Source organism: Pleurodeles waltl, chromosome 9, assembly GCF_031143425.1.
Source record: "Pleurodeles waltl isolate 20211129_DDA chromosome 9, aPleWal1.hap1.20221129, whole genome shotgun sequence".
Lineage (NCBI taxonomy): Eukaryota > Metazoa > Chordata > Amphibia > Caudata > Salamandridae > Pleurodeles > Pleurodeles waltl.
Window position 1 is genome coordinate 1,058,287,347 of NC_090448.1, and position 27,909 is coordinate 1,058,315,255.

At 43.1% G+C, this 27,909-nt stretch overlaps 1 protein-coding gene across 1 annotated transcript in view; it reads right to left on the reverse strand.

Moving 5' to 3' along the window:
• Nucleotides 1–27,909, reverse strand: part of KLHDC2 (kelch domain containing 2) — a 101,343-nt gene that overhangs the window by 53,585 nt on the left and 19,849 nt on the right. The window contains exons 2-6 of the mRNA XM_069208696.1: nt 21,825–21,904; nt 19,011–19,128; nt 18,731–18,846; nt 7,066–7,144; nt 6,902–6,985 (exon numbers count right to left, since the gene is read on the reverse strand). Of these exons, the coding sequence (XP_069064797.1) occupies nt 6,902–6,985; nt 7,066–7,144; nt 18,731–18,846; nt 19,011–19,128; nt 21,825–21,904 (477 nt within the window). The remainder of the gene's footprint in view (nt 1–6,901; nt 6,986–7,065; nt 7,145–18,730; nt 18,847–19,010; nt 19,129–21,824; nt 21,905–27,909) is intronic.

Here is a 27,909-nt window from a genome sequence, read left to right on the forward strand (position 1 = left end):
TCATTCCCACGCCTCATACGAAGACTTTGACCTGTGCGGTGAGGTCAAAGAATTCTTTGACTTCTTGGACTTTTTATTTCTGTGGGACTTACCCGACAACTAGACTGAGATTACCAATATCGTGAATGGCTTTGTGAGCCGTCAGGTACCCTCCACATGACTGGAATCTAGATCTGCGTGGGCTCGTCCGACGTTGGGTGGCGAGGAAATTTAAAGAGCGCTCCTGCAATGCCTTCGGGTGCATGGTGTGGAAGTTCTCGCAGGTCCTAGAATTGTGGTCCTGCTCCAAGTACCAAAGACAACCAAGGTGTGGGTCTATCATAGACATCTGCCTGTAACCAGTACTACTGGGTTTAGAACCTGCTGGCTTTTTAGGCCACATCCCTATAACACCAGGAGATAACGTTTAGAAAAAATCTTCAATGAAACGTCTGGCTGACATGGAAGGAAAAGAACTGTTGTCAGCGAGCTGCAGTGGCTCCTATATAAGGGCCATACATGTCACTTCCGCTGCGGATGACGTCCCCAACCAGCATGGAGCTACAGCTTGAAAAGTTTACATGTCCAGTCTGACTCCGGGGATTATTCCAAGGTAAGGAATCTGCAGATAAAAACCTCTGTCAGATAAAATAAACTCTTGTCAAGGACTTGCTTGAAAAAGCCTTGCTTGCTTCTAAGCACTACATAAATCACCCCTAAAATTACATTGCCCATAAGAGAGGGTGCATTCCGTCTTGAATTTGCAGTGGCACATGCCTAAATTAATATTAGCATGTGCCTACAGTGAATAAATCACCAAAAGCTATTTTCACTGTATTGGTTTAGGGATTCCCATAGGAAATATTGTTAAGGCAGATGAAATCTCTATTTCTGCATTATAGGTAGGAAGCAACTACAGAAAAAGTTCAAGAACTGTTCCTATTTTAAAAATCCAAATTACTGGTAAAGTCGGATGTTTTCCAACTATTTCGGCATTGGAACGTTTCACAAAAGCTGTGTTTAATTGCCCAAACCACTACAGGCTAATTACCCTTCGTCTGCAGCTGCTGTCCTGCTAGTAATAAGATGTGAAATTTCTCCCAAGGGGCCACTTTGTTTGCTCGACTTTACTGGGAAGGGATGACCGATCTAAGTTCAGCTGAATATTCAGAGAGAGAGAGCTACTGCCCTTCCCGTTGGCACAACAGTGTCAAATCTTGCATGACCGGCCCGTCCGAGGCACCTGTAAAACTACTGTGCCACTTAAAGGGATTAAATGGCCTTAATCACAATGCTTGTATATCCCCTGTTTGGTTAATGAAGCAGAGTACTTTGTCTCACTTTTTGTTGTGATTCCATGGTCTACTTCAAACTGGATTTTAGTGTTACATCTGAGAGAATACTAGCAATTTCCACAGTATGCTCACATACAGACTCCCAGCTCACACAGCCCAGGTTTAGCCTGGCTGAAGATATCGGTCATCCTGGATTTGCCCTGACACATTGCATTTTGGACCTGTTTGCAGGAAGGCAACCCTGAATTACTGAAAATGTAGGTGGAGTAACTGGGAGTGTCTTAGGATGTTCCACACCCACAGTTTGGGGAACTTTACGAAGCTGGGCCCTCAGAACCCTGCAGGACGTGTGGAAGGAAACCAGGGAACTGGGTTGCTGCACTTTGCATATTTGGCACGTGAGCAGGACCTGAAGAGGTTGAACCCCCTCCAACAAGGATCATAAAGCTGATCCCCTGGGTGTCTCCAAAAACAAAAAAGCTGAACAGGACATGCATGTTACGAATCCCAGTTGACCAGAGCTAGAATTGAACTGGACTTTTTTGTTGGCCTCTGCCTGACACCCTGAAAGTGCCTTCTTCTGAGGATCTGGGGGATTTAGAAGCACAGTCCTGTGGTTCTTTGGGTGCCAGAAGAAAGTCTGGAAACTTTTGAAGTATTTTTCACAGTAGCAGTCCAGAGTATCAGATTGGATTTCAGCTTCGTCCCGTGCAGAGATCTCTGCACCTGTGAAAGAACAGTCCTCCCATTCTGAGTTGGCAAGATTTTCATCTCCAAAAGTGACAAAGTCCTATTCTGACTTGCCACTTAGAAACATATTTGAATTTTTTGACTTTCATACTTTCACCGGGACCAATCTGCTTGGCGTATCTGACTTGGGCTGCTTCCCATTAAGCCTGAAATTGAAATCTGGTTCCAGTCCTACCAAGACAACTGAATGACACTGGTTGTTTTATTTTTCTTTGCGTTCTACATGTTCTGAAGGAAGCATAAAACAGTCCAAGCCGGAGCAGCTGTTGCTGACTGAAAAAACAAGAGTAAATGTCACCGACATCACCTTGGAAGCTCCTCAAAGGCACACCAGTACTTAGAGGGCTAAATAAAACTATCAAGACCCGAGGCCTCAAGCTGCTTCAAAGACTCACTCTCAAGAGGGAAGCTTATTTGCACGTTTTACTACAGAGTAAATAATGGGTTAGATAACTAGAGATCAAGGACTCCTATGATTTCTTATGTTGTCTACACCTGGAAGAATGGTTGCTCTTATGTTTCTTATGCCACTTAGTGATACATCCCCTAGATTGGGATTGAGATCTTTCCCATTCACAAAGTCATCGACAGCCACTCCCTCACTCACTAAGAGTTACCGGATTCATCAATGCACATAAATAACAGAAAAGTGTAACGGATTAGCTTAGACTCCATATAAACCTTAGGATAATCTGCCACAGACATCTGATTTCTGCAACTCGCAAATTGCTAAATGCCTGATGATTTTTGAGAAGACATTCACAAAAAAGGCAACATTTCTTCACAGTTGCTGATAAACAACTGTCAAAATGTTCAAAGCTCTTGATCCACAGTGATAAAGGTACAGAAAGAAAGGAAATTATGTGACTAGCAACAATTCTTCTATAAAGCGTTGATGACATCAGCGGCAGAGATCACATGGCTCTATTTGTGATGTCAATTGGTACCAATAGGCGTCAGTGTTGAATGTCAGCTGAAAACTTTCCAGATTTAGTCAGACATCTGGGGACATTCATGTCCGAAACGTAATGAAGGATCCATCCACTAAAAAGATGGGTTTTGGTCAGGTTTGTGAGAATGAAATAGGGTAGTGCCCTTGCTTAGTGTCTGATATATGTTAAAGAAACCATTCAGAGAAAGGCACAGATTGTCTGTTCAGTTAAAGGCACAGATTGCACTTTTCTTTAAAAATAAAAAAGTCGGTCTCTGATTGGTTTTTATTGAGCTGTGTTCCATGGACTTAAATTTCACAAGAACCTGTTCACAGAAATATTATTTACAGCATTTTCCTACGAGAACCAGTAGCACAGTATCTGTCTGTCATAAAGATGACTAACATTGATATTTTTATTACATTTGACATTTTGGTAAAACCAGAGATGAAGCTCGGAGTACACCACAAATAAGAAAGGACACAGCACCAATTCACTCATAAAAAAAGTGCCTTGGTGAAGGACAGTGCCTAGGTGTAGGAAACTAGCCCTTGTTGCGGTCAACCCTCGCCCCCACGTTTTGCCTGATATTGATGTTGACTTGACTGAGTGTGTGCTGGAATCCTGCTAAACAGGCCTGCAAGGAAATGCCTCTTTGGCATGGTTACCCCGACTTTTTGCCTTTTTGCTGATGCCAAGTTATGATTGAAAGTGTGCTGGGACGTTCAGCACCAGTGTTCTTTCCCTAAACTGTACCTTTGCTTCCACAATTGGCACAGCCATGGTACACCTGGTACCAAGGGCCCTGATGCCAGGGAAGGTCTCTAAGGGCTGTAGCATGTCTTATGCCACCCTGGGGACCCCTCACTCAGCACATGCACACCGCCTCACAGCTTGTGTGTGCTTGTGGGGAGACAATGACTAAGTCGACATGGCACTCACCTCAGAGTTCCATGCCAACCTCACACTGCGTGTGGCATAGGCACGTCACCCTTTTAGCAGACCTTATAGCCCTAAGGCAGGGTGCACTATACCACAGGTGAGGGCATATGTGCATGAGCACTATGCCCCTACAGTGTCGAAGCAAAACCATAGACATTGTAAGTGCAGGGTAGCCATAAGAGTATATGGACTGGGAGTTTGTCAAACACGAACTCCACAGTTCCATAATGGCTACACTGAAATCTGGGAACTTTGATATCAAACTTCTCAGCACAATAAATGCACACTGATGCCAGTGTGAAATTTATCGTAAAATGCACACAGAGGGCATCTTAGAGATGCCCCCTGAATACCAATCCGACTTCTAGTGTGGGGCTGACCAGTGTCTGCCAGCTTGCCACAAACAGACTAGTTGCTGGCCACATGGGGAGAGTGCCTTTGTCAGGAACAAAGCCTGTACTGGGTGGAGGTGCTTCTCACCCCTCCCCCACCTGCAGGAACTGTAACACCTGGGGGTGAGCCTCACAGGCTCACCCCTTCTGTTACAGCGCCACAGGGCATTCCCAGCTAGTGGAGATGCCCGCCCCTTCGGCCACTGCCCCCACTTTTGGCAGCAAGGCTGGAGGAGATAATTTGAAAAACAATGAGGAGTCACCCACCAGTCAGGACAGCCCCTAAGGTGCCCTGAGCGGAGGTGACCCCTGCCTTAAGAAATCCTCCATCTTAGTTTTGGAGGATTTCCCCAATGGGATTAGGGGTGTGCCTCCCTCCCCTCAGGGAGAAGGCACAAAGAGGGTGTAGCCAACCTCCAGGACAGTAGCCACTGGCTACTGCCCCCCAGACCTAAACACACCCCTAAATTTAGTATTTAGGTGCATCCCAGAACCCAGGAAAGCAGATTCCTGCAACCTAAACCAAGAAGAAGGACTGCTGACCTGAAAGCCCTGGAGAGACGACGGAGACGACAACTGCTTTGGCCCCAGCCCTACCGGCCGGTCTCCTGACTCGAAAACCTGAAACAGTGACGCATCCGACATGGACCAGCGACCTCTGAAGCCTTAGAGGACTGCCCTGAACCTAAGGATCAAGAGACTCCCGAGAGCAGCGGCTCTGCTCAACAACAGCAACAATATTGCAACTTTTCTGCAACTTCTAAGGACTTCACTCTGCCCGCCGGAAGCGTGAGACTTCTCCCTCTGCACCCGACGCCGCTGGTTCGAGATCCAGAGAACCAACACCCCAGGGAGGACTCCCAGGCGACTGCGACCCCGTGAGTAGCCCGAGATGACCCCCCTGACCCCCACAGCGACGCATGCAGAGAGAATCCAGAGGCTCCCCCTGACCACGACTGCCTGTAACAAGGGACCCGACGCCTGGATCAAGCACTGCACCCGCAGACCCAGGACCAGAAGGAACCGAACCCCAGTGCAGGAGTGGCCCCTAGGCGACCCTCTGCCTAGCCCAGTCGGTGGCTGGCCCAAGAATCCCCCCTGTGCCCGCCTGCACCGCTAGAGTGATCCCCGGGCCCCTCCATTGAATCCAATACAAAACCCGACACCTGCTTTACACACTGCACCCGGCCGCCCCTGTGCTGCTGAGGGTGTGTTTTGTGTGCCTACTTGTGTCCCCCCCAGTGCTCTTCAAAACCCCCCTGGTCTGCCCTCCGAGGACGCGGGTACTTACTCGCTGGCAGACTGGAACCGGAAAAGCAGTGAGAGCCCAACGCTCTGTTAGCACCCTGCTGCCCCTGTGCCGCTGAGGGTGTAACTTTGGTGCCTACTTGTGCTCCCCCCGCCCCCCCACTGCTCCTCTAAACCCCCCAGGTCTGCTCTCAGAAAACGCGGATACTTACCTGCCAGCACATCTGAAACCGAGTGCCCCGTCTCCAGAGGAGCCCATGTTAGATTTGCCTCAACTTTGACCTCTGCACCCGGCCAGCCACGTGTTGCTGGTGGTGGGTGTTTGGGGTTAACTTGAACCCCAACCTGTGGACTTCCTAACCCCCGGAGACTGGAACTGTAAGTGTTGTACTTACCTGCAAAAGCGTATTCACTTTTATTCTCCCCCAGGAACTGTTCTGAAAATTGCAGCGTCAACTTTTAAAAAAGATTATTGCCATTTATTTAGAAACTGTGTAACTTACCGATTACAATCAAAGCAATATTGATTCATACGTGAAATACGAATTTATTGATGTACTTACCTGCAACTTGAATCTTGTGGTTCTAGAAATAAATTAACAAAATATATTGTTGCTATTAAAAAAACCATCGGTCTGGAGTTAAGTCATTGAGAGTGTGCTTCTTCTAGTGTCTGTGTGTGTAAAACAAATGCTTTGCACTACGCTCTGAGAAGCCTAACTGCTCGACCACACTACCACAAAAGAGAGCAATAGTATTATCTACTTTAGCATCTGTTAAGCCTCTGCTTTTGAAATAGCATATACAGAGCCAGCTGGTAAATGGTGTTTAGTAACTGTCATGGACATTACCACAATAAGCTCTTCTCCTAAATAATGCCACATTAAGTCAGAGTTAAACATATTTTCCTTATGTTGGAAAACAAAAGCTATTCAAAGCTCCCCCTAAACAATGTAGGGAAGAGACTTTGAATTTAATTTGGTAGGTAGATGTTAACCTTTCTGATCACTAAATTTAGGGGGTTTGCAAGCCCAAAATACCGAAGAATTCCCAGACTACTCCAGACAGAAAAGGCATGGGTATTTTGAAATTCGGTTCAAGGGAAGATCAGCAGCCTTAATAAGAATTTACAGCCCATATGGAACCCAGTCCATATAATGAATATAACTATGGGAATGTGGCAGGATTTCAGATATAAACCGGGCTCTGATGGAAAGGTGAACACAGTCAAGGGTTAGAGTGAAGAAGAAATAAACAGGAAAAGGGATGAAGGAAAATAGAGTAGTTGGTTTTTGTGTAATGGTATTGAAGGTGACTGTCACAAATTCAATAACAAAATTAAAATCTAAAGAAAAAAATGTACCGTGGTTATGGGCCGCTCCCAAGTGAAGGTGTCGGGGTCCAACATGTGCACATGATTGTTCCATCCTCTTGGAGGTCCTGCGTTCTTTAGAAAAGAAAAACGTTATTACAATAAGAGGCACAGAGCTGAATGTAGAAATTATATTAACCCATGTTTGTTCTTACTCCATAGGAAGTTTCATCAAATTCAAAGTTTCCGATGGCATCTTCTCGAAAATACCCATAACCTCCGAAAAAGATCAGCCTAGGCAAACAAAATACATTTAGAGATTACTGAGAGGAAGAGTAAAAGCTAAACATACAATAGAAAAGGACAGTTCTCATGTTTTTTGATTAAAACCATATTAATTACAGCCATCAAAGGTAATTGATAAAAAGTAGGGTAATGCAGACTTAGATCACTACATTATTTGCACCATTCCAAATCACAAATAATTGGAATAAAAAGTAAGAAATTAAAAAAGAAAAAGGCTTCTTTTTAGTTTGACTACTGTAGTTCCCAGGACCTGGTGTGGCTAATTGTAGAAAGGAGCTTCACACAGTTCCTTACAAACTTAACAACATTGATGGTCATTACGAAATCCTTTCCACTTAACATACAACACACAGCAGCCCATTAGTTTTTAATTTTTAGCTCTTCACCAAAGGTTGTAGCATTTTTCTGTCAACTAACAGCATTGGGCAGATGCATAATAGATGTACCAGATTTTCATTGGCCTGCTTGCATAATCTGCACCGATTAGGAGGGCAACTGGTGTTTGATCACCATGCCCTAAACATCAAAACTGTTACCAACAGGAATGTACCACTGCCTATCTATGGTGGAGGAAGGTTAAGGACACAGAGGCAAGGTTTATGCATGCTTCATTCTTTTATTTTTCTCATCAAACCAAATGCCACATTACAACACAAGGACTCCAAGTTCCATGAGTCCTTGAAACAATTAAGTCCAACCAAACCTCCATGAAGGAATGAATGCCATCGCCGAATGGATGAAGAGCAGCTACCTCAAACTCAATTCCGACAAGACGGAAGTCCTCATCTTTGGCTTCAACCCCTCCGCATGGGATGACTCCTTGTGGCCTGCCACTCTCGGAATTGCTCCGACTCCCACCAACCACGCACGCAAACTAGGATTCATCTTGGACCCAGAAAGTCAACATCACCTCCTCCTCCTGCTTCAACACCCTCCGCATGCTCCAAAAGATCTACTAATGGAGACCCAGGAGAAACCAGAAGAACAGTCACCCAGGCCCTTGTAAGCAGCAAACTGGACTACAGCAATGCCCTCTATGCAGGAACCACAGTCAAACTCCAGAAGAGGCTGTAACACCTATAGAACGCCTCTGCACGCCTCATCCTGGACATTCCCCGCCACTGCCACATCACAGACCACCTGAAAAAACTGTACTGGCTCCCAGTCAACAAGAGAATCACCTTCAAACTCCTCATCCATGCTCACAAAGCACTGCACAAAACCGGACCAGAATACCTCAACTTCTACACCCCCGACCCAGCATCTCTGCTCCGCTGACCTCGCCTCCGCAACCTTCCCTGGCGTCCTCAGAACTACAACTGGCGGTAGATCATTCTCGCATCTAGCCGCCTAAACATGGAACACTCTTCTCACCCACCTGGGCCAGACCAAAGACCTCCTTACCTTCAGGAAACTTCTCAAGACCTGGATGTTCAGGCAGTAGCAGCACTTCCACCCTCTACCTACTCCCCCCTCCCCTCCTCAGCGCCTCGAGACCCTCACGGGTGAGTAGTGCGCTTTACAAATCCCTGACTGATTGATTGATTTAAAAATCCCAGATTAAACTATGGCTCCCTCAGTCTTTATAACCTGTATCAAAGGAAAAGCACTTTCTCTTTCTTTGTGCTCCTTTGTCCTACTCAGTCTTCAGTACTTCCTTCTAATAATCCTGTTTCTGTTCAGCCCCTTGAACAAATAAATGTATATACCTGAGAAGCCATCCTTTACTTTTGACAAACATTACTATCTACACATAAATATGTATATCAACTTGATACAACAAAACAACATATACTTATAACCAAAGTAGCCTCTCATACCAATGATCCTGGGTAGAATTCCTCACCAATGTGCTGGGATAATCCTCACCTCCTTGTCCTTAAAAGAACTGAAACTTTCTTTCATGATAGCTTGGAAATGTTATATTCTATGCCAGGCCCGGAGGCTTAAATTATGCAAGTTCAATGCATTCTGATTACCAAGGATGTCACTCCTACCACCAGTTTAAAATAAAATTATCAGCACAATAAACCCCCATAAAATTTCTTGAACGCTGAATCTGAGGACCAGCTTATCGCATTTCAAAATGTTCTCCAATCGGCTGTGCCACGGTAAAAGCCTTAGAGGCCACAGCACCTCTTAAAGAATGAGTAACAAAACCTAAATTCATGTCTCGCTCATGTTCCACCTTTCCCATCTTGCAAATTGTAGGTGCAGCAACTGGTTTGTAAAGCTGCCTCATGTAGGCAACACACCACATACAATTGTGGGTTGTCTGGAAAACCCGGGTAATTTTGTTCTTTGGGATACCTTACAATTAACTCATTCTGGGGTGACAATTCTAGAGAAGACGCCCAAAACCTTAACACCTGACACTCTCTTGCATGATAGGAGGCATAGTAACATTGCCAACTTGCCAGGAAAGTCTTGTCTGGACAAAAGTTAATTACCCTGCCAAGACTCCAGGAGTTTTAAAATCAAATTAACATCCCACTGCTGACTGTATTGAGGCTCCAGCGGGGCTGATATTTGCACATCGGTACACTTTGAATAGTTACGTGTCCTACTGAGATTGCAGACCAACATACACTGATTGTGTAGTAAGCCAATCCCGAACCAAACTCCGAAAAAACATTCAGTACACGTACTACATTTGCCCCATGGGGTCCACACTTTGTCCCAAACAACATCTCCACCATACCATAATATACTGTTTAATGGTATTTTCTGATCAAGGTTTCCTAATAAAGCCACTAGCCTATTCCAAAAGCCCTGTGATTTCCCCGCATCGCCTGTTTTTTTCTCCAGATCATCAACTGGAGTGTCCCCTTCGTCACCAATTGGTGTGCTCTTTCCAGAACATCCTTCAGAATATGCATGTGTAGGAACATCCGTCAGAATGTACAACTCGCGAGGGATAGACATTACAGAGGAAGCACAGTATTGCTATATCCAGACTTTACACTCGCTGTCCAAAAGGCCAACAAAGTGTACAAGCCTGTTAAAAAAACTGCAACAAATGATGATCTCATGTGCTATTTTACATCCCACAAGACTGCAGATTATATACAAAGGCAAGAGAAAACTCTTTACTGAACCGCAAAAAGCCACAACGATTCGAAACACATTTCAAGATACTCGCAAATGAGCACAACCAGCTGACAAAGCAACTCAACCATGACTATACACAATGGTAAAGTTTCACACACAGGAATGCAGGAAAGGTTCGGATGACCACTGAGGAGACATGAGTCTACAATGAGCCAATTAATGAGCACCTGCTTAAATAAAGACAGGAAGTGCTACAAGTTATTTTCAATCCATGATAACTTTCTTGCTGTGTTACTTGATCTTAATGTCCCTCGGACACCTTGTAAATGGCTGGTACTTATGAATGGAGGCCTCCTCCACCAGTCCCGTTGACTTAACCAGAAACAAGAATCTGAACAGAAGTTACTACTGGAAAGGCTGATGTAGCACAAAGAAAGAGGCTATTCAAGATGCTTTCATGGACATGTTGTAAAACCACTGGTTGTTTAGAAATAGGTGTTTTCCCTTTTGTTCATGGGAAACAAAGTATGGGTTTTAATGTTTTATAGCTGCTGTTGGAATAAATGTGAACTAAGAAAGCAATGAAAAAATGAAAATAAAAATAAAGGTTTGCCTTTAATGTGCTGGTTTATGCAAATACAAGCATTCGTATATTGAAGCCACATTGAAGACAGGTCTACTCGCTCCACCAACACTTTTTCAAAAATATTTTTGACATCAGTGCCATTTTGTATGTCAACTTTCATTAAAAACAGAAACAGAAAATTAAATATGTCCTATATATATGTTTGTGATTGCTGGTAATTTCAACTCTGGATTGTTGTAGAACCAGAGAAGCTTTCAAGTGTAAGACTATCACCTTCTCATGTGCACAATTAATATTCTATGGCTGCCAAATCGGCCACACAATATTTCCACGAAAATTACAATGCGAGTCAGCAGTTACTCAAGTACAGCACTTCATGTGATCTCAGATTCCCTGGCTATACTCAGGAATTAAGTACTTAGGAAGGTAGTTCTTCAATCATTCTTTGGAAAATCTTCCAAAGTTAACTTTTTACATTTGGAAAATTGAAAATAATGTGTGGAGTGAGTAAGGGTAGACAGAAACTGAGAATATCACAAACCTGAGTGGGACACCATAGGATTGACATACCGTAATTCCCTTCCAAAAGACCAGCTGGGAGATGTACAAGAGAGTTCTCACAATACAGATTCAGGTTACTCAGACTATACAATAGTGTGAATCCTCACCTCTACCAGAGAACATTCTCTGGTAAAACCACAGCCGCCAAATAGGGAAGTGGTTCCCAAAATTTTGATTTCTCTGGACCCCCACTTTATTATTACTGGAACATGGGGACCCACACTGAAGCATTACTGGATTGCGGGGACCCCCCAACAGAGTCACTAGTGGAAGCTGGGGACTCCTACCTAGACATTGTCGATGATTTGAAACGCAAAATAATACACAAAAAAGACAGAAACAAGCTCATATGAATCAATCTGAGGATACTAATTTAATTTTTAGCAACCAATTCCCAATTCCTTGACATTTACATTATGTTTTAAATTTTCAATTTAGCCACTTTATTTATATACACTTTATTAATCTGTTATTATTCAATTTTCTAAGCAGTCACAGACCCCCTGAGGAGGCTTTACGGACCCCCAGGGTAGCCTTGTGGTCATGAATTCCCAAAGTCGGTTGAGAACTCATGACATGGGGGTTAGAATACAGACAGTGTTTTGGCAAGGGAGCCACAACGTCAGGAACTAAGGGAACTGCAAGGTGCTGTGATGTTCACAGGTGCATCTGATAAGACCAGTTATTCTTTCGGGCATGTGCACTTGAGAAGTACTTTCAACAGCTCTTCTTTTAGACTATGTAGATCTGAGATTTTCCCTAGAGCAATGTGACAAGAATCAAATTGTTTTCAAACCTACTCCAATTTGGGAATAATACTGGAAGTGGATGTACCAACACTCTTTTAGGGTCTGTACATGACATATATTATTAGTTTGTAAGAACCATTGCTTCTCATATTCACAACACACACACAGGGAGCAGAAGGTGAGCTACCGAGTGCTGTGAATTTCACAAGAGTGATCGGCAGCTATAGCAAGAGGAGCCAGCGTACACAAGCCCAGCTGGGGCAGCAAGGAGCTGCAGGGTTTTCTGAAATGCCCGTTTCTAGCAGGAGCAGCAGGGGAGCTGTTGAGCACTCAGATTTTCACAGGACTGTCCAGCAAGAGCAGCAGTAAAATAAAGCCCTTTTTTGTGCCTATTCTTCGAACTATGGCTTGAGCACTGTTCGACCTCTTGTACTACTTTGTGTGCCAATCAACAAAACAAACTTTATATGAAAAATAACAAATTTCATGAACTGTCCTGGCTGGATTCAAAATATTAAGGACACATTAGACAAGCAATGGCTACGTGAGCCAACTCAAAGTCCTTCTTTGTATACTGTTTTTCTACTGACAAATGCTCTGTAAATTTTAGAACTAAAAGGAAGTCAAGTGATCAAGGCAAAGGTAAACAGCAAAGCACCTACAAAGAAACAAGCAAGCAAGCATGAAAACTACTTATTTAAAATACATTATTCCTCTTTAAAGAGGGGCTCCAATGGTCTTGAGTACGCCCATTTGGTTACAAAAGTGGAAACTTGTGGAGTAATGATGTGGTGGGTGGTTTCCCAAAGATATATTGCAAATGTTTTTAAAAAGTGCATTGTTTATTTGCATTGGCATCCTGTGATCTATGAAACAGATTACAGGTGTTTATTTTTACAAATAATATGGACCCCAATAGTTTACACTCAAAGTAAGTGCAACCAGTGCCTGCTTCAAGTCACCTGTAAGGCCATTACAGATGGTGCAGAAAACGCACTTATGGGGAGGAAGATAAAAGTCAATCGTAGGCTGCTGTGTGTATTAACAACACCCACATATATGACAAAAAAGATGGCTGCCAGGTGAAACACTGTTCTCTGCCGGGGCTGCAGTTTTAAATGTGTTGCAGTGACGCACGGCATGGAAAAGCCCCTTTGCCATTTATTTAAAAAAATGCCTATTTTTACCTATTCAGAAGTCACCCCTAAAGTGTGCTTTAAAAAAGCCTATTTTATCTATTCAGATGCCACCCCTGAAGTTTGTACACAGGGCATGGGGCTACAATATACTATATGTAGGGGTTGGTGTGCTCTCACAGTGAAATACAACCCAAAACTCTTTTACTGGGTAGTCCTTACTCGACTTTTCCTTCAAAAGGGGTCTATAAGATTACAATCTTTAATTCTTATTTCAGCTGTGGGAAAAAATAGAAAAAACATCAGTTACTCTCTTTTTTATTTTCAAATTCTGATTTAATGGTGACACATGGGTGGAAAGTTAATTTTGTAAAAATGTATTTTAGGCTACCTGAGCCAGAACTGGCTTGAAACCATGTCTGCCCTTCATTACACCTCCAGAGCTAGGATACAGATCCTTGGCTGTGAGAGGTAAGGACTCTGGCCCAGAGGAAAGTGGCCTGCCTTTGAACCCAGGAGGAGCAAATGGGTGTTAACTGCTGGCCACTTAGCATGGATTAGATATCTGAGGGGGAATAGGTGACAGAATAAAAAAAAACAGCTTTAGCACCATCTCTTTTCCTTTGGAGATGCCAGGAAGTACTTCTATTAATTCTCAGGACTCTCACAGACAAACAGGCCCCAGACACAGTAAGCAACTGAACCAGTTTTGCCCTGTCAGGTGGGAGAAGAATTCATCTATATAAGCAGCTAAGAAGCTGAAGACAGGCCTGCCTAGCAGCTGGGTTCAGCAATCTTGAAATAAAATCTCCTCTGTAATTTTACAGAAAGGCAAAGAAACCTTACAAAAAGAGGTGGGGGCTTGTGGGACAATAGTTAGGATTTAGTGGTAGAATTTTCCCAATCACTGCCTAGTACATTGGGTAAAGCTGGCACCTTAGCCATCACCTCCTGAGAACCTCATTGGACCTCGGAAAACTCCACCTGAAGAAGACAACCCTGCCTCAAAAGAACACTCCTGGCTACTGCAACAAGAACATTACTCACTTAAGGACTCCTGAATGCTGCTGGCACCCAGGGACAGGAACTGCTCTCCAGCAGGCAAGTGGTTGGCCTCCTGTTTGCCTGCTTTGGGGGGACACAAAAACCAGAAGGAGTCCCTATTTCGAGATAGTTCAGGTGAACACAGAGCACTGGACTCTACAGGAAACCTGGCTGGAAAATACCAGGTGTCCAGATTTCTACACTGGGGAGCCAGGGGCTGCAGGACCAACCAGGAGAAACATACCCAGCACTATGTAACAGCTGGATCTCAGTCATTTTTTTCCACCTCCAGAGAACTGGGACAGGGTGCGGAGACATACCCTAGGAGGCCTCACTGAAGGCAGAAAGTAAACCAGTTTTGTCACAATGAGAAGTGGCTCAGCAGGACATTACAGAGAAGGTATTCTGCCTTGTGAAGTTCAGACCGGCAGCAGCTTCCAGCCTTACTCTGCTGGAAGAGACTTCTTCTGGTGGTTGTTGTCATCTAGACAACAGTACCTCGGACACCTGGAGTTTTCGAATCTGATACTGGGGGACACATTCCTCCCAGGGTGGGGTGGGGGGGGGGGGGGGGTGGGGGGGGAGGGTGAGGAGCAGGGGGGGGGGGGGTATGTATATTTAAATCCCAGGTGACTTAAATATGCTGAATCAGAAAGAGTTAAAATGAAACCATGCCATAGCACTTGATTCTGCAGTGCCAATAACTAGGGAATCAAGCACTGGCAAAGCCAATAATTCTCACCTAGAAGACCTATTGGCTTTGGCAATGATTTTAGTCATACTGTACAGCACTGTGGCTGTTGTGTAGCATGGCTAAAAATAATATTTAAAAAAACAAAGTGCTATGATGCAGCTTTCACATCGTTATGTAGGCGTGCAGTAACACAAAGGCATGATCTACAAAATGAGGCATGTATTTTTTCCTCCGTATTTATCAATCTGAGGTAAATTAGCACAAAAAGTAGCTAAATATGCAAGTTTTAGATATACCAAAATTTTGGCGCTAATGTTTTTTTTTTTTTTTTTTTTATCAAACGAGGAAGTGGGTTGGAAGAGAAGGCAGAGGGCAAGGCAACATGAAGGGAGATAGGACAAGAGAGTAGGGCACGGTGGGGAGGAGAAGGACAAGCAAGAGATAACAATGGGGAAGCATACAGGCTACAGGGGGGGCTAGGGAAGCATACAGACAAGACGCGTGCAGCGATGGGGAAGAATACATATAATGGAAAGTGGGTGATGATGGGGAAGCAAATGGTCAATGGAGGAAGAGCAGTAATGGGAAACCAAAGGGACAAAGGAGGGAGGGCAGACAAGGACGGGAGAAGCAAACGGGCAACAGATGGTGCGTGGGCTGGGATGGGGAAGTAAACATACAATGGAGAATTGGTGGGCAGGGATAGGAAACAAAACGGAGAGGGTAGGTGTAGGAAAGTGCCACTGTTGGCATGGTTTGAAACTTTGCCAACTTTGAATGAATGAAAGTGTGCTGGGATCCCGCTAACCAGGCCACAGCACCAAGTGTTCTTTCCCCAAATCTGTACCTTTGTTTCTGCAATTGGCACACCCATGGAACATAGTTAAGTCCCTTGTAAAAGGTACCCATGGTAACATGGCCAGGGAAGGTCCCCAAGGGCAGCAGCATGTATTATGCCACCCTAGGGGACCCCTCGCCAAGCACATGTACACTACCTTTGCCTTTTTCTCCCCGCCATCACACACAAGCTGCAAAGTCGACATGGCACCCCTCTCAGGGTGCCATGCCCACAAATCACTGCCTGTGGTATAGGTAAGACACCCCTCTAGCAGGCCTTACAGCCCTAAGCCAGGGTGCCCTATACAACAGGTGAGAGCATAGCTGCATAAGCAACATGCCCCTACAGTGTCTAAGTCCATTCTTAAACATTTTAAGTGCAGTGTAGCCATATAGAGTATATGGTCTGGGAGTTTGTCATTTACGAACTCCACAGCTCCATAATGGCTCCACTGAATACCGGTAAGTTTGGTACCAAACTTCTCAGCATAATAAACCCACACTGATGCAGGTGTGGGATTTATTGAAAAATGCACACAGAAGGCATCTTAGAGATGCCCCCTGTATGCTAGCTAAACTGCTAGTGCAGGACTGCTCGGTCTGTGCCAGTCTGCCACTTTCAGACAAGTTTATGACCACATGGGGTGAGAGCCTTTGTGCACTCTGTGGTCAGAAACAAAGACTGTCCTGGGTGGAGGTGCTTCACACCTCTCCCCTGGAGGAACTGTAACACCTGGTGGTGAGCCTCAAAGGCTCAAGCCTCATGTTACAGCGCCCTAGGGCACCCCAGCTAGTGGAGATGCCCACCCCCAGACAAAGCCCCACTTTTGGTGGCAAGTCCAGTGGCAAAATTAGGGAAACAGGGAGGAGTGACCACCCCAGCCAGGACGACCCCTAAGGTGTCCAGAGCAGAGGTGACGCCCTCCCTGCAGAATCCTTCATCTTGGTTTGGAGGACAGAGACCAATAGGATTAGGTGTGTGCCCCTTCCCAAAGGGAGTGGGCACAAGGAGGGTATAGCCACCCTCAGAGACAGTAACCATTGGCTACTTCCCTCTGACCCCTGAAACGCCCCTAACTCTAGGATTTAAGGGCCTCCCTGAACCCATTCACCAGATTCCTGGCGACCTGACAAGAAGAAGAAGGACTGCATAGCTGAAATCCCCAGCACAGAAGATGACAACTGATATGGCCCCAGCCCTACCCGCCTTTCTCCAGCTTAAAAAAAGCTGCGCAAGCACAGCGACGCATCCAGCGGGACCAGCGACCTCTGCCAAGCTGCATAGGACTGTCCTGCACCCGAAAGGACTAAGAACTCCTGTGGAGAGCGCCCATGTCCAAAGAAGAAACAAACAACTAAGTACACCAACCCCACTCTGAATGCGTGAGTCCTGACCACTCTACACCCGACGCCCACAGCCCGTGTCTAGGTGGTCCTACTAGCTAGAGAGGATCCCCAGGCGGTTCTGAGCAAGTGCCCACCCTGGATTGACCTCTCCACCCCTCCACGACAACACCTGGAGAGGGAATCCCGAGGACCACACAGACCGCGAAAGCTCCGGATGAAGATATCCGATGCCTAAAGACACACTGTACCCGCAGCCCCCAGGCCTTGGAGAACCCGACCTCCGGTGCAGCAAAGTTCAGCAGGCGGCCCTCCTCCCAGTCCAGCCTGTGGTTTGCCCAAGACCACCTCCTGGACCTCGCCTGCAGCCTCTGAGTGACCCCCGGGGTCCTCTCATAGAGAATCATTGGAGACCCGATGCTTTGTTTGTACCCTGCACCCGGCCGCCTGGCTGCCGCTGATGGTGTATGTTTGGTGCCTACATGTGGTCCCCCCCAGTGCTCTGCTAAACCCCATGGGTCTGCCCTCCGAAGACGCGGGTACTTACCTGCCTGCAGATCTGAAACCGAGTGCCCCCAGTCTCCATAGGAGCCAATGTTAATTTTGCCTACACCTTGACCTCTGCCCCCGGCCAGCCCCGTGTTGCTGGTAGTGGGTGTTTCGGGTAAACTTGAACCCGGACCTATGGACTTCCTAACCCCCGGAGTCTGGAACTGTAAGTGTTGTATTTAACCGAAAACCAATCTAACTTTTCTTCCCCCAAGAACGGTTTCTGAAAATTGCACTGAAGTGTCAATTTTTAAAACAGATTATTGCCAATATTTCAAAAACAGTATAACTTATTGATTTCAAACAAAGTACTGTTGATACATGTGTGAAATACGAATTTATTGCAGTACTTACCTGCAACTTGAATCTTGTGGTTCTAAAAATAAATGAAGAAAATATATTTTTGCTATATAAAAATAATTAGTCTGGAGTTAAGTATTGAGTGTGTGCTTCTTCTATTGTCTCTGTGTGTAGAACAAATACTTTGCGCAACCCTCTGATAAGCCTAACTGCTCGACCATACTACCACAAAAGAGAGCATTAGTATTATCTACTTTAGCCTAGAGCCAGCTTCCTACAGTAGGGAAGCAAGAAACAACAGAAGGAAGGTGGCGGGGAGGAAGCATGAACAGCAACTGAGGGAAGAGGTGTGAGGGGAGAAACATAGGGTGAAAAAGAGGAACACAAAGTACACGAGGAAGACAGATGAAAAACACTCACTCTTGTAAACTGCTTAAACTAAAAGCAAAAAGTAGCTTCAGAAATGGGAGCAGTGTAAAGACAAAAGCAGTGGGTAAATGTTCCACAAGAGGGACGAACACCAAAAGAGGAAGAAAGGCCCACGGAATCTGGCCAATAAGAACCAGGTAAATGAGAGGGAAAATAAAGCCAACCAATGGTAAGAAATGGATGGGCCTTAAGCTCACTGTAAGCTTACAAAATGTCTCACAAAAGACAATGGATACGCTGTCTTAGGTGAGACAAAAAAAAAAGGCTGCAGTACCATTTTTACTATAAACATACCTATTTTTATATACCCACACGCCGAGCTTGTCCTTCTCCGAAGGAGGAACACCTTTACAGACAACTCTATTCCACTGCAATACGCTGTCCTCTGAACTCAAGTCCAACATGTAGAACTGCAAACAAAAATTAGAAGGATCTGCATGTTTAAACTGTATTGCAAACTAAGCAATTAAATAAAAACTTGCGCATAATTCTACGATGATCCGATTTAGGGTTAAACTATGAACAGTGTGAAAGAGGCAGATAACATGATTAAAACAGATAATAAAGGACCAACCTCATTTGTGTTTCCTCTTGCATGATGACCTCCAAATAAGTACATCATTTTATTCACACACACTGCACAACTGCCCGACATGGAAGGTGGTATTTCACCTTTGGTGCTCTTTTTTGTCCTTAAAAAGAAAAGCAGACTCAACAAAACACAATCAGCGCAATATTTCTTTTGATCAATACAAATGATTAGTAAAAATAAAACACATAAAAACAGGTCATTAAAAAAAGCCTTTTCAAAATGCTGCGTAATCTGGATGATAAATAATCAGGCGAAAGAACAGCAAATCGCAGAATGCAGTGAAAAAAGGCAGGAATTCAAAATTGGTGTTGTCAGTACACACCATACCACTCAGACACCCGACCACATCTTTATGTTGCCACCACTGCTTGTGCTAAGTATTGTAATTTTTTCCAAGCACATCTCTTTCAAAACCTGTTGCAAGAACAACAATATACGAGTCAAAAGCACAAGGTTAAGACTAACAATAATGCACATTTCTAATGCATGTTACTTCATTTACTTTGCAAATATAACCATGCCACGGATGTCAGGCTAAACCCAGATTACTTTATTTTTACAGCAATGGCGTGTAATCAACGCTAGCTGGAGTTAAACGACCCCAATCTTGGATTCACAAGGGTTCCCTGTTCAAGATGCACCTGATGTACTAAGGCACCAGAGGTGCCAATGACTTGAATTATTTTGCCCTGCATGTGCATAGACTTACTGCTTTCTTTTGACAATTTATCATTGGCTTGAATTATTTTTTCTGAGAAATCCAGTTTTGCACTTCTTAAATTATTTTAAAAAAAGAAATACAAGATGGCCACTCATGGCCAATCTACAGCATATTCGGCTACTCTTGTTGAACAAGTAATACTTATACTTCTGTGTAAGTTTATACTCACTTTTGCTATTCACAAATGATTTAATAGTAAGTTTCCAACTGCAAAGACTACGCAGTCTATGTGAAGAAATATACGCATATAAAAAGAGAAGTCTTATCTTTAGGAATCGTGTACTTAATTTTATCCTCCAATTACAAATTCTTTCACATTTACAGAATGTTTTAAAATGTTCAATTTTACATTTTGCTTCTTTATAATAATCTTTTTTATTATTTAACTTTCTACGCAGTCCTGAACCCCCTGAGTAGGCTTCACAGCCCCAGGGGATCCTTACCTAGACAACTGTCTTCTGGTGTCTTCTTGTCTAGATCTTCTTCAGCTGAGTTTACATTCTATCATCTCCCTCACACACAGTTTTGGTGTTTCGGTCAACGAGAACACATTCAAAGAGGCTCCATTTCCTAAGAACATTATGGACATGTGCCTGCTGCGAGCTGTTCCTCCTCCAAAAACAAGTAAGCCACATTTTCACAGAGTCTAATTATTCAACCAAATTCTCTGAAAATGCCCTGAAACTGAAGGTCAGTTCTGCATCTTCTTCGACCGGTGACATCTTGCATCTTTCCTGTCACCCACTTGCCCTTATGGATGAGAGTCCACTTCAATGGACGCCACATCATCTAAAGAGTCTGATCCCACTTCCACCATTCCAGAGCACCAAGTTACAGTAGTGGACTGTCCCCCACAAACATGATAGAAGGGAAACCTCGCAGACCTCCTTTGTTTCAGGTTACAGCTGTAGTGCAGCCATCCCTACAGACCGGAGGGGCACACTTAAGGAGTACAACAATCGCTGCCTTGTGATGGAGTGACATCAACCACTTGGAATAAAGAGATGAGATGGGCACTGAGAGTTTCTCTTTCGAATATTTTTAAGCAGACATTACAACAATGTACAATACAAAGATGAAAACAGAGCAGGTACCAAACTCATAAGCAATGGATTGGTGAGCATATGGGATTGGGCACGGACAAAGTAACTGTTCCATCAGCAGCTCTACTCGTGTGGGCTCTGAACATGACATAGCAACCACTCTGCAAGCTAAGTAAACAAATCACAAATAAGAACTGCTTGTCAAAGAAACAAATGCAGAATTGCATTTCCAAAGATGAAGCAAACCTTACAGAGACATCTATGTATTCTGCTCAGCGGCACACTCAACACATGTAAAAGAATATCACTGCACCCTGAACGGAACTTTCAGCCTGCCTTATGTTTTTCCTATAGTACCTTTCACGTAGAATTATATTCAAATGATATGGCAACACATAGGAAGTGAATATGATCGCCACTAAGCAGGCAAGCACACAAGATATTCAGACCTTTATAAAACTGCTCTAGGCACTAGAACAATCTAGAAAAAGCAACCAAAAAAGGCTGCATTCTATTTAGTCACAAGGACATATATGTACACAACGTTCACGCTGCAAGTTTCTGTCTCACTACACTGCTAAATTGGTTTGTTTTCGCAGCTTTAGCTCAAACTTTTCATTCGATTGTGGATATATGCACTCCCTTAAAAATACTTCACAGAAGTGATTTTTCAGTCTATTAGCTTTTGTTGTCTTGGTATGCATGTGATTTCCTTTCTCGAAGTGCCTCTCTATCTACTCACGATAATGTTGGCCACCTAGATATGGAATTTTGAAAATAAACACTCAAAATACCTTTTTTGTCCAGCTTTGTCTTCTTGTCACTGTCTTATTTAAAAATAGTACTTAAAATGTATTGTGTGGGTATAGTCTTAAACCTGGAACATCTATTTTGATATCAACGCTCGCAAAACCTTCGTCTGAAAGTTATGCTATGCACCGCTATCAAGGGCAAGTACAAAGTTCAACACTTACAAAACACTTTACCTTGCATTATTATTAACTATAAATAAATATAAAGAGCCATACATACCATGTTCCTGTTTCCATATAGTAGATCCATATTTCATCTCTAGGAAGATAAAAATCGTAAAGTCCCGTAACTGGTGCATTCTACAAAAACAAAGAAAAGCATTACAGAGAAAATGCTTGTTATCACCCTAACAGCATCTAGCCACTATACACCTGATTACTATTATTACAAACAATTTATAGTCTTGCTTTAATCTGCTGCAGCAGGTGGGCACACATTTCATGCTCATGTGGGTAGCAGAAAGTAAGCTCTTGAGAGAAAACTCTGGCTATATTACTTGGTATGATATATCAGGCTAGAGCCAGATTGAGCACAGCTGCAAGATGAAATGTTAATGCTCCTCGTGTTTACGGTGTCAACTGAAATGGAAGAGAATGTAATGCAGACATAATTGATGTTATTTGTAGACAGAGTGACCAAGATTGCTGCCTGATGCTCACTGCCTCTTCCCCACTTCAAACTCCCTTATAGCAAGGATAAAACTAAATCCCTAATGTAACAAATTATTTTTGCTGAATTTGTTGGTCATACCATGATTGACCGATTCGGCTCTTAAATACAGCTTATAAAATGATCTAAAGCAAGGCAACACCTTCTCCGACCAGTTTAACACCTGTTGGGATTGTATATTGACCATATACACTTACTCACAGGGCATCGGGACTTGACACTCCAGCCACAGACACATTTTTCCAGGGAATCAAATGAAGCAATAATTTCCTAAAATGAAATTACACTATGATTTAAGAGGCAGCAAATGATCCTGGAAACCAGACTCAATAAAACTGATACCATTAGTAGCAAACATAACATGATCCCGTTTTTCTGCGCTTAGTTGGCACCATGGGGTCTACGAGTTTCTTTCTCACGTTTCAGCGCGTACATTAAAGTGAACATTTTCTGACTCGGTAACTTGTGCAGACAGCAGAACTCAAAAACACATGGCAGCAACTGGCTTTTCGTTTTTCCGAGGTCTGCTGTCAGCAAAACTAACTTAGATATGTAGAGTTAACAGATGCACTGAAGACACGAAGAGAAAAGCACGGACCCTTATATAGTAGGGCAGCGCGGAAAACGAGATTATGATAAAACCTCTGCTGGAATTGAACCACTCAGGATTATCCAAATAGTGGGTAAAGTTGCATTCCACCCCCTGGTATCAGACTCTAAGTACGCCATTTGTAAGATGGCAATGTACTATATTGAGAACCATCTAAAATGATAAAACAATTAGCAATCTAATTAGGGTTAACTACAGCGTATTCCTCTTTTTGCTCTCATAATAAAGACTTGAGCTGTCAATACTAGGATGCATACAGGCTCAGATGAACACAAAATAACCATGCCCAGGAAACATGTTATGTTATCAGCAGCAACTCCCCACACACAGTTGTACAAAAGGAACTAAAATTAACTCTCATCTACAATTAGTTTTTCACCGAACATCAAAAAATGTGGAATCCTCAACACTAAACAGGCAAAATAATACCAAATGGAAGCAGTCATTTCTTACTCAGCCCATAGAAAACTTGAGGGCAATTATTATGCCAACTTAGTCTGCACCATAGAAAGTTAAAAATATTACTGATTTTATAGGATGGGCAGCCAAGCATCAGAGTAAACAAAATAAAAACTCTAACAAAAATAATGGAGACAACGCATTGCCACCAACGTGTAAAGTATATCTATAATCAATAGGATCAAGTCAAGGTGCTTGAAAACAGATCCAAAAAACCTCAGAGAAACATTGGGGCGACAGGGAGAAAGTAGTTAGCAGTCAGACGTTTGTGGATGTAAGCCCAATTATCTTTCTAAATCTGTTGCTTTTGAGAAACCCAATCACTAAATTGACAACCTAGTTGTGAGGCAGGATAGTTGTGGCATTAGGACTCAAACCTTTTCTCTCAACCTTCACCCACCCAATCACTACAACAAAATCAAGTCTGCTACAGAAAGGTGTGCACTTTAATTCTGTAGAGAATGAAGTTATCCAACACGAGTTGGTCAATTCTCTGTGGCTAAGATTTCTGCCATGTTATCTCAATTTGATGAACTTCCAAACAGAAAAACGACATTGCAACACGTATGATAGATTTCCATTTTGAGCAACTGACAAAGTAAGGAATAACCAATTGCACAAAAAAGAAAAATATACTGTAACTGGGTCAAAACTCAGGACCAGTATACATAACAAATTAAAAAACTTAGGGTGGGACAACATTGGTATCCTGGCCCTGGGGGACATCTGGAAGGGGAGTCACATTAAATCCTTCCAGGCTCTCCAGACACAATTCAACCTCACTAAGACACGATTTCATAAATGTCTGCAAATTAACATGCTCTTTCCATGAACAGAGACCGCCTAACCTTACTCCCGGAAGACGGCCTGACCTCACTCCAGGAAGATAATCCGTTAGAAGCTCAAGTACTAATGGATAAGCTGGGGGAGGAACGGGGGGGATCTCACATATATATTGCACACTGATTAACAATGCCCTTGATGTACTCACGCCCCGAGACAAAAATGAGAGGCCCGGATTGGCTCTCTTGAGGCGGTGAACTGTCAACTAGCAAGCATGGTTCCCGCCAGATAGCAATATCCTCCCTCTACAGGCTGATCCAAAAGCTCTGCCTTCACTCCACATAAATAACAGCACCCAACCCTGCCAAAAGCTGTGGCATGTGGGGAAGCAATCAACCCCGGCCTGTTTCCGCTGTCCTTGCCCGAATATAGATTTTTTTTTTTTTAGATGACACTATCATGCCCTCCAATCACTATATACTGGGAACATATAGCCTCCTTCCTCACCTGGGTTTTAGGATCCACAGTTAAGCTGACACCCAAAAAAGGCCATGTAAGGCACACTGGACGTCCTAGACAATACTAGAAGGAAAACAGACCTTACCGAGATGGCCACAACAGTAGCAAAAAGAGTCACAGCCCACAGTTGGAAACGACCAACGGAACCAACCTTGACTGAGTGAAGGAAGGGACTAAACCACTGTGCCATGCTGGAAGAAACTCTTTGTGGGGCACGGGCTGGCCTCACTAACACAAGTGCATACAGGGGGAATCGATAGAGTATTACAGCCTATGGACCTTCATGTAGCCATGTTCATACATCCTTCCTTGGAGTGTGTGAGGAAGACTTATGGCTATAGTGGGGATGACAGTATTGTACTTGGCGTTTCTCTTCCTTTTTCTATTTTTGTAATGTATTACATGCATAGGTTAGAAGCCAATACAATTGTTTATAAAATAAAATAAAAAAATACAAAAACTTCTTCCCCTTCCTATTATAAGAATAAAATATATATTTTAAAAAAAAAAAAGGTTATGGGAAGTAAAAAAATAAAAATAAAAAAATAAATAAAAGGATTGTCATAGTTCCCTATCTCTGTCTACAAAGACCCGGTTTAAAAAATAATTACATAAATAAAAACAGAAAAAGAGAAAAGAAGAAACAGAATACAAAAGAAGAAAACAGCAGAAACATGAAAAAGTACAGAAAAATAGGGAGGAAAAGTGGAATGTGTACAAGGGATTAGAACAAAAGGCAGGGAGACATGCATTAACAATAGAGTTCACTGGGTGAGGAGGAAGGATTAGATTAAGGAAGGGGGTACAGGTGGCGTAGAGGTGACGTGGTCATTTAAAAAAAAAAAAAAAAAAAAAAAAAAAAAAAAAGGAGTGGGGAGGAGTTAAGTGCAGGCCATGTAGTGGGGAGGCCCTGCAAAAAGATAAATAAAGCAAAATGCTTTTAAAAAAAATCAAAAAGAAAAAATAAATGAATTTTCACAAAGAAGGACATTCACCAGATTATTTAGTCCAGGGGTTCCCAAACTTTTGACTTCTGTGGACTCCCATTTAATGATTACTGGAACCCGGAGACCCCCACTGAATAATTTTTGGTGTCCGGGGACACCCCCATTAAGTCATTACTGAAAGCTGGGGACCTAATCTGTTAATAATGTTTAATTTTCTAAGCAGTCACGGGCCCCCTGGAGAGGCTTTGCAGACCCCCGGGGGTCCCTGGACCACAGGTGGGGAACCACTGATTTAGTCAGTCTGGTAACTATCTTTTCTGGGGGAAAATGTACACTAACAGGTCCAGCGAGGAAAATGGTTTGTCAAAATTGGTTCCTGCAATTGTGATTTTCGTTTTGTGCACATACAACAATCACTGAACAAACCATTCTTCACGATTCGTGCTGTTGGTACAAGTGAAGGATGGGACAATTCCACATGTAAATTCACTGGAGAAATCAGTAAGACAAAGACACAGGGAAAAGAACACGGAAAATGGCAGGTAAAATACGATGGAACATATTTCAGCTATAAACTCCATTCCTCTCCCCTTCCAGCTCACTCAAAAAAACAAATTCTTCAGCGACCAACCATGAAAATAGTCCAAACATTAATAACAACCGCATCAACTGTCTTTCATGCCTAAATTGTCTCCCATATTAGACAGTAAGGACAGGGAGAAATGGTCAGAACAAAAACCAATGCATGTTATCATAACTTCTTCCAACTCTGCACAACTTTCTCGACATTACTTCTTTCTTTTTCAGTGTCAACTATCCCTATCCACTCCTACAACCATGCACCTTTGAGAATCACAAGATTCTAAAAGAGCCCACCTATAATTAAATCTGTTCATTGATCCTCTGAATACTTTCCAACACAGGTATTGATTTCCACTAATATGCATGCAATATGCGCTGTACCTCAAGTTTTCTAACACAGCTGTCATTGATATTTTAAACTAATACATTAGTATTAAGCTCATGAATGTCCTGGATAAAACTTTAACTTGTTCTTCAAATCACTGAATTTCTCCTAATATCACCAAACAGCTGTAAGGCCCTCCCTCCTGACAGGTTTGCTAAACTACAGCTTATAAAGATAGTCCTAAAACCGTCAAAAGAGCCAAATCCCTAGCTTCAAACTGGATAGCTCTCTCAGTCTTGATCTTCATATCAAGGGAATGAGCAAGTGTGCACGATTTCAACTGAAGCTGCTCCCAAACACCAAACCCTTTATCACCAATCATGGCTTCTAAGCTGCTGTACATGCAATGGTGCTCCCTTGTACAGAATACAGGAATGTCCTAACAACCAGCTGCCCAAGTCACACCTAAAATGTCTCAGCAGATATTAGGCCAGCAAGTGTTTCATGGTCTAAAACTTTTTTAACCTACAAATGTACTTCTCCGCTCAGATGAGTTTTACTGCAAGTCATATTTAGTCTGGGGTTAGCCAAGACCTTTTGATTTTACTAAAATTGTATGTAAAATATACTTACTTAAATGGTCCGTTGTTGTGTCATTTGATTTTGCTTCCACCCACTACAACATACAGTATGAGGTCAGCCTACTTAAACCAATGGCCAACTTCACTATGAGTGACTGCATTTTGCGCTCTCAGAATGAGCACATCCGCAGACAAGGTAGTTCTCTCTAGTACCATTCTTTTTGTTTTTACTTTACAATTACTTTAGTGCTTCCTTTGTGGTGAGAGCCTGGTGCGGCAGCAGGACGCTTTATACCAGATGTTAGCACAGAAGTTCCTGTATCCTGCCAATATTGTAAATCCCTTTTGGAGTGTCCTCCCCATATCTGGCAGTTTATCTGGAAGCTGGTATTTCAGAGAATAAAAGACTGGGTCCATTTCAAACTGTTCTGTTTTAAGTAATGCTATTTTTTTTTTTTTTACAAAGAATGCAGCACACAAAGCGAAAGATCCAATATTATATGATGTGAATGTGAATTCTTAAGCGGATAATCCTTCAGAACACCTTTGTTCTGGACTCGGTTTCACCAATGGTTCTTTAATAAACTTTGACCAGGGAGAAAACCGGCCTTTATTGTGTTTACTTTGCAGGACTTGTAACACTTGCTTTCTTTCCTTCTTTGTTTCGTTCCTTCGTTTCTTTCACTTTTCTTCTTTCTTACTTTTTCGTTTTCATTCTTGCCTTCACTCATCCCTCTTCTTTTTCCTTTTTTTTCTTCTTTCCTTCCTTTCATCTTACTTTCTTTCTCTTTTGCCTTCTTTCCTTATTTTCATTCTTTCTTTTTCTTCT